We start from the raw sequence: 15,566 nt of genomic DNA, 5'->3' as shown, positions 1-15,566 counted from the left end.
CATAAAGTAAGACTGGAAAAGAATGCAAAAAGTCAGACCTGTACTTTCAACAAAAAAGCTAAAAAATTAAACAAACTGATAAGAAATCATTCTTTCTCCCACAAAAAAAAAAAAAAAAAAAAAAAAGCCTTACCCTGGAACCCAGCCAGTGGGTTCTGTCACATGTGTCTGAGTGACCATTGCTGGTGCAGGGCTATAAGGATTCCCAATCAGAACACTTCCAGAACTGGCTAGTCTTTGTGGTGTGCTTATAATCTGTAAATATTAAAGAAGAAGAACAGAAAAAATTCTTAGATATGGAAAAAACATGTCACTAAGATGCATTAATATTAAAACACATAATAAAAGCAACATAGACCTTGAATCCCATTCACATAAACAGAACATCTGTCCTAGGCTAAAATGCAGGTTTAAACCAGTAGGCTACAATTTTGGATAATTAAATATGTGATAAAAATCAGAAATATGAAAATCTTTCATTTGGTAACTCCAAAACCTGACTATTGCACAAGCAGATTTACCAAAGCTAGTTTATATATTAGAGCTTTACTTATATAATGTTTGCTGTTTTTTATAATTTCATTATGAAAGTTAGAAAAGTTTTGTGAAAAACTGGCTAGATCCAAATAATAAAAGATGAGGAAAAATAACATAAAAATAAAATCTAAAGTAAATAAATAAGTAAAACTAATAATTACCCAAGTTAGGAGAGTACTGTATTGATGAGATGGTTATTTTTATCTTATTTGGTTCTCAGAACAACAGAGCCATGAGAAATCTGGGATAGGTGTGTTAATCTCAGTTTTTAAAGGGTATATCCACATATGTTGGGAGAAATTTTATATATATATATCTGGAGAGAAAACCCCAAATGGGGATACAAAAAGTCAACAACAAAAGTGCTAGTCTTATCCTTATTTTACACACAAAGAAATTGAGGCTGGGAGAGGTCAAATGACTTTCTTAAGTCATAAAACTAGTAAATGCTTGAGGCAGAATCCAAATTTAGATCTTTCAAACTCCAAATCCAAAACTGTATTCACTATGCCATGGCAGCTAGATGGAAGGTATAGTAGATACAGATGTGGAACTTACAAGTCAGAAAAAGCAGTACAAATCAGGTTTCAGACTATCATATTTTGGGCTAATCACTTATCTGCCTCAATTTCCTCATCTGTAAAATTAGTATGATCTCCTACCTCACAGAATTGTTGCTAGGATCAAATGAGTTAGCATATATAAAACATCTGCAAACCTTTAAAGCACTATGTAAATGCTAGCCATTATTATTACAGAAATATAAAGTGGTATTATTACAAATGTTGTTTAATTTAATAATCATTTAATCTTCCAAACTGTTCTCTTCCATTGAGCTAGGTCTTCTCTAAAGAGAACAGGAGGTAGTCAAAGAGTTAACTCAAAAGAAGAGGGGCAGAGAAAAAAATAAAGCTTGAGCCCTGGCTGTGCTTTAGACTAGTGTGCAGTACTGACCATTGTAACTGTCCAAAGTGGGAGAGAATCCAGAGCAGGAAAAGGCAGGACAGAGGGAATGAGGCTGGAAGAAAAACTCACAGACTTTCATCATCCTTCTTAAGCCTTTTCTCTCTTGTCAGTTCCTCAAGGGGCTTCCTCTACAAGCTGGAACATTATGTAGACACTGAAGTAGTAAGTCATTGATTCAGGCTTCTGTGGTCCAGCCTCTCCCAAGGGAATGTGAAAACTCTATTATGAAACTGAAGGGTACCAAGCTCTGACTCTCCATTAAGAGGGGTACTACTGTGATTAAAAAGGGCCCACTCTCTCTTTTTATCATGGAGTCCTTTGCAAGAAATCTCTCAGCAACTGAGTTTTTGTAGATAAATTTTACCTAAAACTGTAGAGAATGCCTTGAGAATAAAATACAAATGCTCAAAACTGAATCTCAAAGTTCTTCCCCACCTAGCTTAAGCCTGTACTCTTCCAAAAGTATTTCATTTAACTCCCTTTCTAACACACTGGAACTCTTGCTGTTCCCTAAAATCTGGCACCCCCTTTTCTGCTCTAGTAGTTCTGCACAGGGTGTTTTTCTTATTTGCACTGTGTTCATTCCTCATCTCTGTTTCTTAGATGCCAAATTTTCATTCAAGGCTTGACTCAGGTATCACTTTCAACTGGAAACCTGTTGGAATCTTTACAAACTGCTAACTAATTAGAGTTGATCTAATCTCACAAGAAGATGTTTTGGGCCAGAACCTGAAACAAGGTACTAAGTAGAACTAATTAATACAAGGCTTGTGTTCACACCTTTACTCATTGGAGTTCACAAGTATGGGAGTTTCACAAAGTAAACTTTGTAACTTTATGAGTTCACAGCTCCCTTGAAGCTCTTTGGGCCAGAGAGCACTATGGGAGAAAACCCACAATCCCTCTCTTGAAGGAGCATAAATAGAGCTTCAATGGTCCAGTCAAAGAAGTTTTTCAGAGTGAAGAAGCTACAAGTCGAGATTTCAGTGGACAACCAGATTCATCTTCATCTCACACCACTGTGAGTTTTGAGAAGAAAAAGCTCACCACATTTTGGTGCCCAACATGGGGCCTGACAAAATCCTGATTCCAGGGAAGGCACCCAGAGAGAACTTTTATAATATTTTAAAGAAGAACAAGAACCCAACATTTGAACTCCCAACAGAAACCCTTCTTAGCTCTTCTCCTAATGACCTCTCTCTCCTTAAACAATCTTGAGTTTATTTATCTGTCTGCATCTTCTAGTAAAATGTGAACTCCCTGAAGAAGGGCTGTTCTCATTTCTGCTTGTGTATCCCCCAGAGTCCAGCTGACTGACATTTGCTTTGTTCACTGCAAATGAAAATTTCTATCTATGTATACAGGCATTTTCAAGACCTGAAATAAGTATCACATGTACACATAGTCGCAAGCTGCTTTAATAAAAATACATAAAGAAATAAGATATATATATATATACTTAAAAACTCCAGATGGAATAAAGGAGTCTCAGAGAAATTACTATTAACTTTTACAAAATAGGGGGAAGGAAGGAAGGATACAGAAAGAGAGAGAAAGAGGAAGGAAGGAAAGAAGAGGAAGTGAATAGGAAGGATAGGAGGTGACAAAGAAGAGGGAAGAAGAAAAAGAAGGAAGGAGGAAGGAGTCAAGTATTATGCTAAGTGATTTGCAAACATCTCATTTAATTCTCATGACAAAAATTTTGGGAGGTAGGTATATGTTCTTTATTTTACAGGTGAGGTAACTGAGGCAGACAAAGGGAAATGACTTGCCCATGGTCACACAACTAATAAATGTCTGAGACTACATTTGAACCTGATCTTCTTGACTCTAGGCCCAGTGCTCTACCCACTCTGCCACCTAGTTGACATAGATACTTCCCATAATATCTCATACAGTGAAAAATGATGACCAATGATTTCCCTAGTTGATCTTTGCCTGTTTTGTAAGTACATCCTGCTACTTTAAAAGCTCTGAAAGTTTTGCTAGCAGAATTATAAGTGACCAGATCTGTAAGCATTTTGGAATTGTCCAGCAAAAGATATTATTCTATTACCAAGAAAGAGAATTAAATAAATTTTTATTCATTCAGTGAACATTTACAAGACAACTTCTGTCAATCAATTAGTCAATAAAGAAATGGCAGAGAATCCATCTGTATTCTGATATATCTGAACCTCAGAGGCTGCAGTGAGTGCACAATCATCTGCACACAAAAAGCTGGTCACCAAATTTCCCTCCAGTTTAGTGTTGTTTGTAGCCTTTTCAAGTTAAATAATTTATTGTTAATGTGCAGCTCATTTAGACATCATTTTCATCCTCAGTGAAGGTGTTCCACATCATCAATGAAAAAATCATGCTAAAAAACACAGGAGTAAGCATACAGTCCTGTTGCACCCCACTGGTGACTGTTAAAGCATGAGGGCATTGTCTACTATCCAGAACCAGACAAGCATACCATTAAGACTACTCTGAACAACCACATTTCATCATGATCTTCCATAAGCCCTCATGACTGACAGTATCAAAGTCCTTGGTCAGGCTGATGAATGTTGTGTACAGAGCTCTGTTATGCTTGTAGCATTTGTTCTGGAGTTGCACATACCAGGCTGACCTGTTCCTCAGCCCTTTCTGAAGCTACTCTGACTCTTGGATAAATGACCATCTTCCAGATGAAGGATCAAATTATTATGGATGACTCTGGCAAGAATCTTGATAACAATGATTAAGAGAGATGATTCTATTCCTCGTCCCAACTCTTGTGACTATCGCAAGACAATTATTTTCTTTTTCTTTGGATTTAGAGGTATCCTTTAATCTCCCAGGGAATCACTATCTCTTGCCATATAACCTAGAATATTTCAGCCAGTTTTTGTATGAGCAGTGGAATCCCAGCTTTGTACAGATCAGCTGGAGTAGAATGAAGATACAGGTAAGGAGCCTAAGGGAATTCAGAATTCTTCAGTTGGATGTTCAGCTTCAACATTAAGAAAATGGAGGTCCACATCATCAAGAACTATAGTATCAATATGTGAAAACAATTAGTCACAATAAAAGGAGAATTTGTGAATGCTGTAGATAAGTTTATTTACCTTGAGAATATGCTTTCCAGAGATGACCACATAAATGATCAGGTTGATGTACACACTGTCAGATATAGTTCAGCATTTGGAAAGCTCCAAAACAAAGTGTGGAAGAGAAGAGATATTAGACTGCCTAACCAAACTGAAGGTCAATACAGCCATTGTGCTGACTTTATTCTTGTATGTCTGAGAAACCTAGATAATTTATCAATGCCATACCAGAAAACTGAACCACTTCTACCTGAATTTTCTTAGGAAGATTCTGAAGATTAATTGGTAAGATAAGGTACCAGATACGAAGGTCCTTTTTCAAGCCAAACTGTCACTCATTCAAACTCTACTACAGAGAAAGCAAGTCCAATAGATTGGTCACAAAGCCCGAATGCCAGATGTATGTCTCCCTAAAAGACTATTTTATGGAGAACTCAAAGAAGGCAAGTGGTTACCCATTGGTAAGAAGAAATAGTATAAGGATGCTTTCAAGATTTCTGGGAGATGGGCTGTCAGCCCAGCACTGCATGGCTACATCAAGAGAGATGCTATGTTCCAAGAGCAAAGCAGAACAGCAGTAGCATAAAGGTAATGTGAGCACTACAAATCTAGAGATATCTCTATCCCAAATGTTCTAATAGACTACTCATGCTCAATCTATAGTCGAGCCTTTGGAATTATTGGACTGATTTGCTACAACTGAATACACTGTACTCTGACTCCAACATCATGATGTCATTGGACCTCCTTGAAAATGAAGGATAAACAACGGTCAATAAACATTTATTACCCACTTGTTATGTGCCAGACACTATACTAAGCAATTATTGTACTCCTCAACTGATATCTTGATGCTGTCAGAGAAAAAAATGATAAATATGTATATTGGTGGCAGGAAATCATTTAAATTATTGAGACAGATCCAGAATTTAAAAGCAGTAACCAAATCATGTATTCATTAAGCAGTGCTATGAGACAGATACTGTGTTAGAAAATAAACAAGAAAGACCAAGTCCCTCCACTCAAAAAGGTTATTAAGGGAGAGAACATGTACATAGACAAATATGTTAAAATACATACAAAAATACTAGATTTTTTTTTTTTTTCAGGGAAGGGAATGCCACCCATCAGCTATGGAGAAGAAGACGGATCAGAAATGCTTCACAGGTGCCCATAAACTGGGGAATGGCCAAACTAGTTGTGGTATATGAAGATAATAGAATATTATTATTTTATAAAAAATGATGAACAAGCTGATTTTAGAGAAGCCTGGAAAGATTTACATGAACTGATGCTGAGAGAAACAAGCAGAACCAGGAATATATTATACACAGTAACTGCAAGAATGTATGATGATCAACTATAAAAAAACTCAGTTCTCCTCAGTGGTGCAATGATCCAAAGCAATCTCAATAGACTTTGGAGAAAATGCCATTTATAGCCAGAAAAAAGAACTAAGGAGACTGAATATAAATCAACACATGTTGTGTTCACTTCTTTTTTTCCTGTTTTTTCAATCTCTTCCTTTTGCTTTGATTATTCTCTCCCAAAATGATTTATAAAGCAAAATTCTAAAGCAAAATGTGTTAAAAATAAAAAGAATATCTCTTGGGGGGGGGGGAGAAGAAAGGCTTCGCAGAAGGTGGGGCTTGAATCTTTTTTTTCCATTTTAATGAAAATGGAATTCTGTGTACATTGTCACATTATTTGAGTTGAGTCTTGAAGTAATTTTGGGATTCTAAGGTGTAGGTTGAGAAGGGAGAACATTCTGGGTATATGGGACAGACAGTGTTAATTATCATGAGATAAGAAATGGAGTTTTGTATGAGGACAAATAAGAAGGCCATGTGGTTGAACTAAAGTGTGTGTGAAGTATGTAAAACTAGGCTGAGAAATAGCTTAGGGCCAGCTTGTGAATAGCTTGAAATGTCAAACAGGGCAAGGACAAGATCAGACCTGTGCATTAAGAAAATCACTTTGGCATCTAGGTAGATGATGGATTAGCATCGGGAGAGACTTGAGGCAAAGAGAACAATTAGGAAGCCAGAAATGAGATGCTGAGGGTTTGTTTTAGGCTAGGTAGTATTTTCTTTCTTGGCCTGAAGGAAATTACTAAAGTACTAGTGAGCCACAGAGAAGATAGGGTGAACAATAGAGTTCACAATTGCAAAAGGTTTTGTCCATTAAACAAAATTAATCAAATGTATTAAAACTATCAGAAACTACATTTTGTGTGTGTGTGTGTGTGTGTGTGTGTGTGTGTGTGTATTTTAAATTTAGTTAAAATAACTTCATTTTTGTACATTTATGCAAACATACTTATGAGGTCACTTTGTAATTTATTTAAATACAAAAACATCACCATTAGGGATATATCAATTCATGATATTTTCTTTTTTTCTTTTGGATTAGATTATATCATACTATTCCTATAAATTCGAATTTCAACACAATAGACTCTACTAGGAAGATGTTAATTATAAAAGAAAAACCAAACAGAAAAACTCATTTCAAGTACATTTGAGAGTCACTTCATAATTAATTTAAAAGGGTACATCTCCACTTTTCAAAGTAGATGACAGTTGACCAGGACAAGCAAAATGAGTGGACTGTCCCTATAACTCAGAGGATATATGGTATAAAAGATACACTTAACCAAAATATAGTTACTTGACTGTTGTGACAAGAGACGAATGGAATGAATGAAAAAGTCTTTATGGACTATTTACTCCATGTAAATACTATTCTAAGCACTGTTCTCTAAGAGCTGGACTGTATGAATTTCAGATCTCTGACTCTTTGGTACTACTGCCATCTACAGGCAGAACTTTGCAAGAAAAACACCAATTATGCACGGATTGCAAAATGTTTCTATCTGATTCATACTATCTCCACCAATGAGAAAGTGAATCCGAGTCATGTCATCAAGTATTTATTAAGTGCCTATTAGTACCAGCCACTGTATGCAAAAAAGGGCAGAAACAGTTGCTGCTCTCAGAAAGTTCATACTCTAATGCAGTATGCAAACTACTATATAAAAATAAGGAATATATAAGCTAAACTGGAGGTAATCTCAGAGGGAAGGTATCAACAGTCAGGAGAAATGGAATTTTAGCCGAGACTTGAAGGAAGCTAAGGAAGGGAGGAGGAAGAGATGAAAATAGAAGGAATTCCAGGCATGGGGAACAATTAATGTAAATGTTTCAGGCTGTCACTGGATCAGAGAGTCCTTGGAAGGGAACAAGATGTAAAAAATACTAGAAAGTTAAGGAAAGGAGCAGGGTATGAAAGACCTTGAAAGCCAAAAAAAGACTTCCCAATGTGATCTTAGAGGTAATAAGATGCTGATATAGTTAGAGCTACCCTTTAGGTCAGTCATATGTATAGATGGCAGAGTAGCTGATGGACTGGAGTGGGGGAAGAGATGAGGCTAGGAGACCAAATGAAGGCCACAGCAGGAGTCCAAGTGTGAAGCCAAAGAAGAAAATGGGGGAATACATGAGATGCAGAGAGCAGGGACTGTCTTGCTTTTAAAATGTATATTTCTAACACTTAAGAACAAAGAATCCTTTGCACATAGCAAGGTTTAGTAAATTCTTTTTTATTCATTCATTCATCTAGGATTTTAGCAAGTAAAATTAACATTATCCTAATAATCAACTGAGAGCTCAATTGATTAACCAATGGGCATGTAAACTCCTACCTATGCCACAGAATTATATAAAGGAAAAGTGTTAAGGACCTTAGATCTCCTGAACTTAGAAGCTATAACTTTCAAAGGCTATTTCTTGATGCTTAGAAAGCCAAAGCTTCTGCTCTTCTAGTGTTTTCAATATCCAGGTTTTTTTTTTAACCTTCTAAAACACAAAACTATACAAGAAGAGTTAGGGAATTCAATTAGTTACTGGATAGTCCCAGCCTTTCTTTTTTTGTGGTTGGATCTCCAGGAGATAAAGACTAAAGAATAAAAGAATGTTGTGGTAATACTTTTAGTACCTCCTGACCCTTTCTACTTCCTATGCCCAAATTTTCAGATCTGGGTTAGACTATAGGATAGCAAAAGAACCTGCAAAGGCTTTCATTCATTTAAAGAACAATGATTATACAGACACTTCACTGAACTAAGGGGAATACAAAATTCTAAAATGCAGTCTTCTATTAATAGATTCTCCACTTCCTTTGCAACAGCTCCTTTAATGCTAACATTACACAGTTTAGTTATTTTAAAGTTTATTATTCTGATAAAGAGAGATAAACATGAGCTTGAAAACAAGGATCCTCAGGCTCAAGAGATATTGATAACTTAAGTAGGCAAGTTTCTGCAACTATTATTTTCATAAATATCACCTGCTGAACTTTCTAACAACCCATTAAAAAATACTTCTGTCCACTATAGCAGAGAATTTAGAGATCTTTGTTGAGGGAAAAAGGAAACTGCCATTCATAAAAATCTTAAAACAACGCGGGGGTAGGGAGGGAGCGGGGGAGGGGGGAGTCAAGTTGTCTAGAAAAGAAAGACTCTAAGGAAGAGCCAGATCAAAGAGCCAAGGAGTTAGCTTGATCAACATTCAAGAGGAGAAGACTAACTCTTACTAATTTTGGAGATACAACATACTCCCAAGGAAAGAGAGTCTTTAGCCTAACCCTCCACATTTTCCTATGGTCTCTTAATTTTTCTTGCTGATTCTGAGTTTTATCGCCTATATATCTTTCTATGTACATATCTTGAAAGAAAGAGAGAACAAGCATTTATTAAGTGCCTACTATGTGTATTTTACTAAGAACTTTACAAAAATTATCTTATATGACCCTTACAACAGTCCTGTGAGATAGGAGCTATTATTCCCATTTTACAACTGAGGAAACTGAAGCATTGTAAATGACTTGCTCAGGATCATACTGCTCAGGTCTTCCTGCCTCTAGACCAATGCTCCATCCCCTGTATCACCTAGCAAATACAGCAGATCATTCTCAATGATTCATCAAAGATCAACGATAGCTCTTTCAATAGTCTGAAAAGTAATTTTGCTAGGGATTTCTAGGGATTATTACCCTGTGAAGTTGTGTTTAAAAAAAAATTTAAAAATAATTTTTAAAAAGTATTTCAACAAAACTGGTTTCCTCTGCAATCTTATATATTTTGTAGTATGCATTTAAAAAGCATTATTCTGAAGTAATGGGGAGTTTGGTGTATGTACCGGACACCTTGGATGACACCCCTCCATATGGAAATGTAAGGGAATTCTCTTCCAGTAGAAGCATGATGTTAAAGAGCTTTGGAGAAACTTTCACACATAGACTTTCTAAAACTGGCTAACTGTATGGTAAGATGAGGCTCCCCGATTGTATGTAGAGGCGTCAACCCTATCCTCTTTTGCTTCATTCATTCTTGGGGAACCTTGAACTCTTTTATTCAGGATGTTCAGTGGGAGACCATGAAATAAGGGGAAAAGTCTTGGGCTTTTTTCAACTAAGGCTACCCTGGACAAACCCCAACATGTAGCGAACATATTTTCCCATAGCTAGGCTGCCTGAGTCATCCTCTCAGGATGCTAGGGAACTCTGAGAAGTAGCTATGTTTTCCTCCATGGTTAAGGAGATAGGAATTAGTATTCTGGCTCTATTCAACTAGTTAACATCAATTGGCTTTCACAAAGGGATACATATTTCAAAAATCTAGCAATAATTGTTATATAAACACTTTCCCCATCGCTCTCTTGCAGAAAGTAGGCTAATAATTTAGTCCAAATCCTTTAAAACATTGCTTATACCAAATTTATGTTTAGATTTGGCATGAAAGCTGGCTGTATGGATGTTTTAGTTGCCACTAGTCCAGGTCTCAGATGTCATTTCTGAAGGTCATTCTTTGGAGCACTGATGTTAGCAGCAAACCTGTGAACTATGGTATGCCAGAATATCAAGGGATATTCTGAACCTAGTTGTTTTTTAAGGTTTTCCATACTTTGGCCACTGTCCTGCTTCTGAGGTCTGTAGACTCCCAGCACTGTCATCTAACCTAATGACATAACCCAAAGACCCTGAGACCTTAACATCTGTTCCCCATTGTCATATTCTCAGTTATAGAGTGGGAGATCCTTGAGAGCAGGGACTGTCTTGCCTTTCCTAGTTTGTATTTCCAGTGCACTTTGAAAATGCCTTTTATTTCATTCATTCATCCCAAAATATCAAAAAATAGTATCATTATCTAGTGCTTAAATGAAAGAAGAAATCAGAATGTGGAGATGAGGTCATCATCTTTGCCAATGAATGGGTGACCAATTAGTCACTCAAATCTGCTTCCTTCAAATAATTATGTTTTTCCTAGCACATTTACTTACCTAAATTCACATTTAAACACTTTTATAAGTGTTTAGTAGTAAAACTTATACTAGCACTTTCAGCCATTTTTATTATCTCACCTTTGATATATGCTCACATATATTCAACTTTACATACAAAATCAATACGGTCAAGAGTAGCAAAATGATTAACAATTTTCTTTTTCAAAATTCAATCTCAGAATAATCTTCCAAAGGTCTGCAGACTAGACTAATCCTTTCAAACAACTTATTTTGTTTCTCAGTAACTAAACCTCCACCCCCACTAATATGGTAAGAAAAGAGTAATTTATCTTATTTGTTGTATACTATAAAATGAAGAAATGAAAAGTTTGATATGCTAAATGCAAAATTATTATGAACAAAATAGAACTGATTCTGCATGAATTTTTTCTTTTTTTAATAAAGCTTTTTATTTTAAAAACACATGCATATATAGTTTTCATCATTCACCCTTGCAAAATGTTGTGTTCCAAATTTTTTTCTTCCTCCCTTCCTCCCACTCCCTCTCCTAGATGTCTGCCTCAAAAAAAATTCAAGTTTTTAAAAACTGCTAAGTGTATTTATTATTTAGAAGCTGAAAACCATATACTTAAATTGAGCTATGAAAGAAATTTTAGTGAATAAGTTGAGCACGGTTAATGATCTATAGAATTTTAACTAACATAACAATGAAATTTACTTAAAATGGGTGAGAAATTTGGTCTATCAACCATATAATTTGTGTTATCAAAATTCTATAAGCCAAAAATCTCATTTTTAACTATTTTTAAGGCAGTTCTAATTTTTAATGCGTGCTTAATATGATTTAGCGAAACTGGAGGAGAGGAGTAAACAGTGTTTAAATATATTTTCCCCATCTAAGGGATAGGAAATATTTAAAAATATCTTTTAAAATAGCTAATAGTGAAAGCTATCAATGTGCCATATTTTATGTCTGACAGTTTACTACTTAATATCTTTGAAGAAGCAAATTTACTTTTATATTTTTATACTTAATTTTTAAAAATACTGTGAAGTGATATATGTATGTATATATATATATGTATATATATCCTAATCTGGTTTCCTTTGTATATGCTTTCATAAAAAAACTTCTTAAAGGTAGTAGTAAGACCAAATAGAGTCATTCTCTAGCTGCATCCCAGAGACTCAATTTTCTATAGTTTATACCATTAAAAATTATTTATATGGCCATAAGAAAAGGAGATAAAGGATCACTAAGAAAAAACAATCCACCCAATTAATCCAATGACAGGAAGAGGGAGAAAAGTATTTTATAAGCAAGGCGATCTTACTATCATACCATTGTTGTTTATCCTTCATTTCTGAAGAAGTCCAATGATATCATATACGAGTGATGTCTTGACTTGCCCATGAATTGGACTTAAGGAAGGCAGAATTGCATAAATAACATAAACTCAGAGTAGAGAGAAAAAAGCTTACATTTCTTCCTTCAAGATTTAACTTTATTAGTTATCTGAATGCAACAATTTACTAAGAGAACAAAAGGAATCCCCTTACACACATACAAATAAAAGTTAAATTTTTACAATTTTTAAAAAAATTTAATCAAGCATCATGTTAAGTTATAAGAAGCCATTATCTGCTTACCATTTGGGGTCCAACATTCACATTTATTGGTCCTAAAGTTTTTGGTAAAATTTTTGATGTTGAATTGGTGCTGGAAACTGGAAATGCAACAAGTGAAATGTTACCTAAAAAAAAAAAAAAAGGCAAAAAAACTCATTGGCTTTCTGAAATTTCAAGTCATTCTGAATACCAAGTTACCCTTTTTTCCTATAGAAGTATCTGTAATTTTATTTGAAGAGACATGAAGTTATATAAAAATTTTAAAACAACTGAAATTTATTTTTAACTTTTTAAAAGTATGTGCTGTATATGGAAATAAGTTAGTTGATACTAACAAAAGAGAATTCACAACTCCAAAAAAAAGTAATCCAAGCAGCATCTCTAAACAGAAATAGTGAGTTTTGAGAGGAAAAACCAGTCAATCAAGCAATAACAAAAGTACATATTGTCCACCAAATAAAAGTTAAGATATTCCAAAGCTAATCAGAAAAAATAAACCAAGTCCTTTTTGAACCTTTCTGAATCTGAACTTGCTAAAAATCCCTTGAAGTACAGTCCCACAAATATTATTGTTCTGTAAGAAATGACCAGCAGGATGAATACAGAGAGGACTGGCGAGACTTACATGATGCTGAGTGAAATGAGCAGAACCAGGAGATCATTATATACCTCAACAACGATACTGTTTGAGGATGTATTCTGATGGAAGTGGATCTCTTCGATAAAGAGAGCCTTAATTGATCAAAGATGGACAGAAGCAGCTACACCCAGAGAAAGAATACTGGGAAATGAATATAAACTGCTTGCATTTTTGTTTTTCTTCCCGGGTTATTTATACCTTCTGAATTCAATTCCCCCTGTGCAACAAGAAAACTGTTCGGTTCTGCACACATATATTGTATCTAGGATATACTGTAACCCATTCAATATGTAAAGGACTGCTTGCCATCTGGGGGAAGGAGTGGAGGGAGGGAGGGGAAAAATCGGAACAGAAGTGAATGCAAGGGATAATGCTGTAAAAAATTACCCTGGCATGCGTTCTATCAATAAAAAGTTATTTAAAAAAATAATAATAATAAAAAAACATGTTACATAAAGTAACAACTGTCCCATTTTGGAAATATCAGATGTTCTATTTAATTGGATTTCAAATTTTTGACTACCCTTAAGCCTGGTAACAAGTTGCTGTAATTGGCCATTACTAATTTCAGAAATTTTTTTTTGAAACAGTATAAATTGACAAATTATTTTACAAATTTCATCCCCATACTTTTTTCTGTGAACCATTGTTGACATTTTAACTGCAGCAGGTAACTCAAGCTCTTCCATCATGTATGACTATTTAGTTTTTGCAATTAAATAAGAAATTTTTATAAGATGTATGTAAATACTTTTCATGGACAATAACAAATTTCTCAAAAACATTGTTTTTCTTTATTTGAAGATTTTAAAAGTAATAAAAAAATTCGGTATGCTGCACACAATATTAAGATAATATTTTAATTTGTCTAGTTTCATGCTGTTCACAGGCAAAACTTCACTACAAATTAAACAGAGAGATTTTTTTCACACCATCATCATTATATTAAGTGAATTCATACTGAAAAAAAATCATTCCACATATTTTCTTTTTCTTGTCAATTTAAGTGTGTTATCACCTGATAGTGAACATTCTGCTGCACTGTAATAATAATGCTTTACCTCTTCTGTCTAAATTTAGACATTATGGATACATAACCAAAAAAATTTATTTGTTCTAAAATATAAATGTTACTATTAATTTCTCAATTAAATACTAGCTTTTATTTAAAAAAAAAAAGTACAGTCCCACAAAATAAAATAATGTTGAACATTTAATAATAATTTTGTTTGCGTTTTAAAGACTATTCTGATGCTGCCCCTACAGTATTTAAGCACTTTACATTATTTTAAAGTCTCCTTCCTTTTCTGACAAAGCAATATTTTGATTATCTTTTCTCTTTGATCACCTCTACTTATGTCTTTTATTGGCTCCTCTTGACTTAACCAAGCCTTGATTCTGTGCTATAACATTTCTTAGGAAATTCATTCCTTCACTGAGCTAAGCTGTGAATCCTCTCCCTTCCACAGAGTCTGAGATAGTATATATGGAGAATGTGTCCTCATAGTTGGAGGCAATTGTTTGTACAATAAATATTCCTGTTTAAAAAAAACAAAACAAAACAACCAAAGAAGAAAATCATTCCTTTATAGCAGATTTAGCCATTATTTTTGTGTGACAACAGTCAAAAGTAACAACTCTAGAACCACCATTATCATAACAGCCAACATTGATAGAGGACTCTAAAATTTGAAGAGTGCTTTATAATAATCCCAGTATGTAAATGCTATTATTATCATCATTTTACAGATGAGAAACTGAAGAAGAAAGAAGTTAAGTGACTTGATCAGGGTCACACAACTAGGAAGTATCCAGGCCCAGAGTTCTACTTAGCACTGTCTGGCTGCCTTACTAAAGACTCAAGTCTTCTATTTCCAATTACCTTCTGGGAAAGAGGATTGCTCACAGATGGTTCAGTGCAAAGAGCGCCAGGCCAGGAAGCAGAAAGACTCTGATTCCTGAGTTCCTAAACTAGCTCCTACTTTGGATTTCCCTATGTCCACAAATGGCACCACCATTCTGTCAGTCATGACTAAGAGGAGAGCTACAAGCAAGCCAGAGACATGTAAATGTTCAAATTTGAAAAAAGATATAATTTTTGAATGAAAGAAAGCAGAAATCAATGAACCTGACATTGATTTCTAGAAAAATTATAGAACGGATTAGTAAAACAACTACTTTAATAGAAATCAGTCAAGATAATCTCTGAAATAACTTTCCATCTCTAAAATCCTATAATTCTATGAGTCTGTGGTTTATTTTCTTGTTTTGCCTTATTTGACAAATTATCTCTCAAAAGTCAGAAGCTTTACTGATGTTTGTTTCAAACTACTCACAATGCAGGGCCTTTACATAGAATTCCTTTTTCATCAATATGATTATAAAGGGTACAGTGGAGAGAATGGTGAACTAGGACTC

At 34.8% G+C, this 15,566-nt stretch overlaps 1 protein-coding gene across 6 annotated transcripts in view; it reads right to left on the bottom strand.

Moving 5' to 3' along the window:
* TFDP2 (transcription factor Dp-2) overlaps positions 1 to 15,566 on the bottom strand; it is a 165,625-nt gene that overhangs the window by 54,123 nt on the left and 95,936 nt on the right. For all 6 annotated transcript variants that reach the window (XM_051983346.1, XM_051983348.1, XM_051983349.1 and 3 more), the window contains 2 exons: positions 12,530 to 12,633; positions 134 to 255 (listed from right to left, as the gene is read on the bottom strand). In XM_051983346.1, the coding sequence (XP_051839306.1) occupies positions 134 to 255; positions 12,530 to 12,633 (226 nt within the window). The remainder of the gene's footprint in view (positions 1 to 133; positions 256 to 12,529; positions 12,634 to 15,566) is intronic.

This window comes from Antechinus flavipes, chromosome 3, assembly GCF_016432865.1.
Source record: "Antechinus flavipes isolate AdamAnt ecotype Samford, QLD, Australia chromosome 3, AdamAnt_v2, whole genome shotgun sequence".
NCBI lineage: Eukaryota > Metazoa > Chordata > Mammalia > Dasyuromorphia > Dasyuridae > Antechinus > Antechinus flavipes.
The sequence above is the reverse complement of the archived record's forward strand: the minus strand, read 5'-3'. Positions and strand labels throughout refer to the sequence as shown.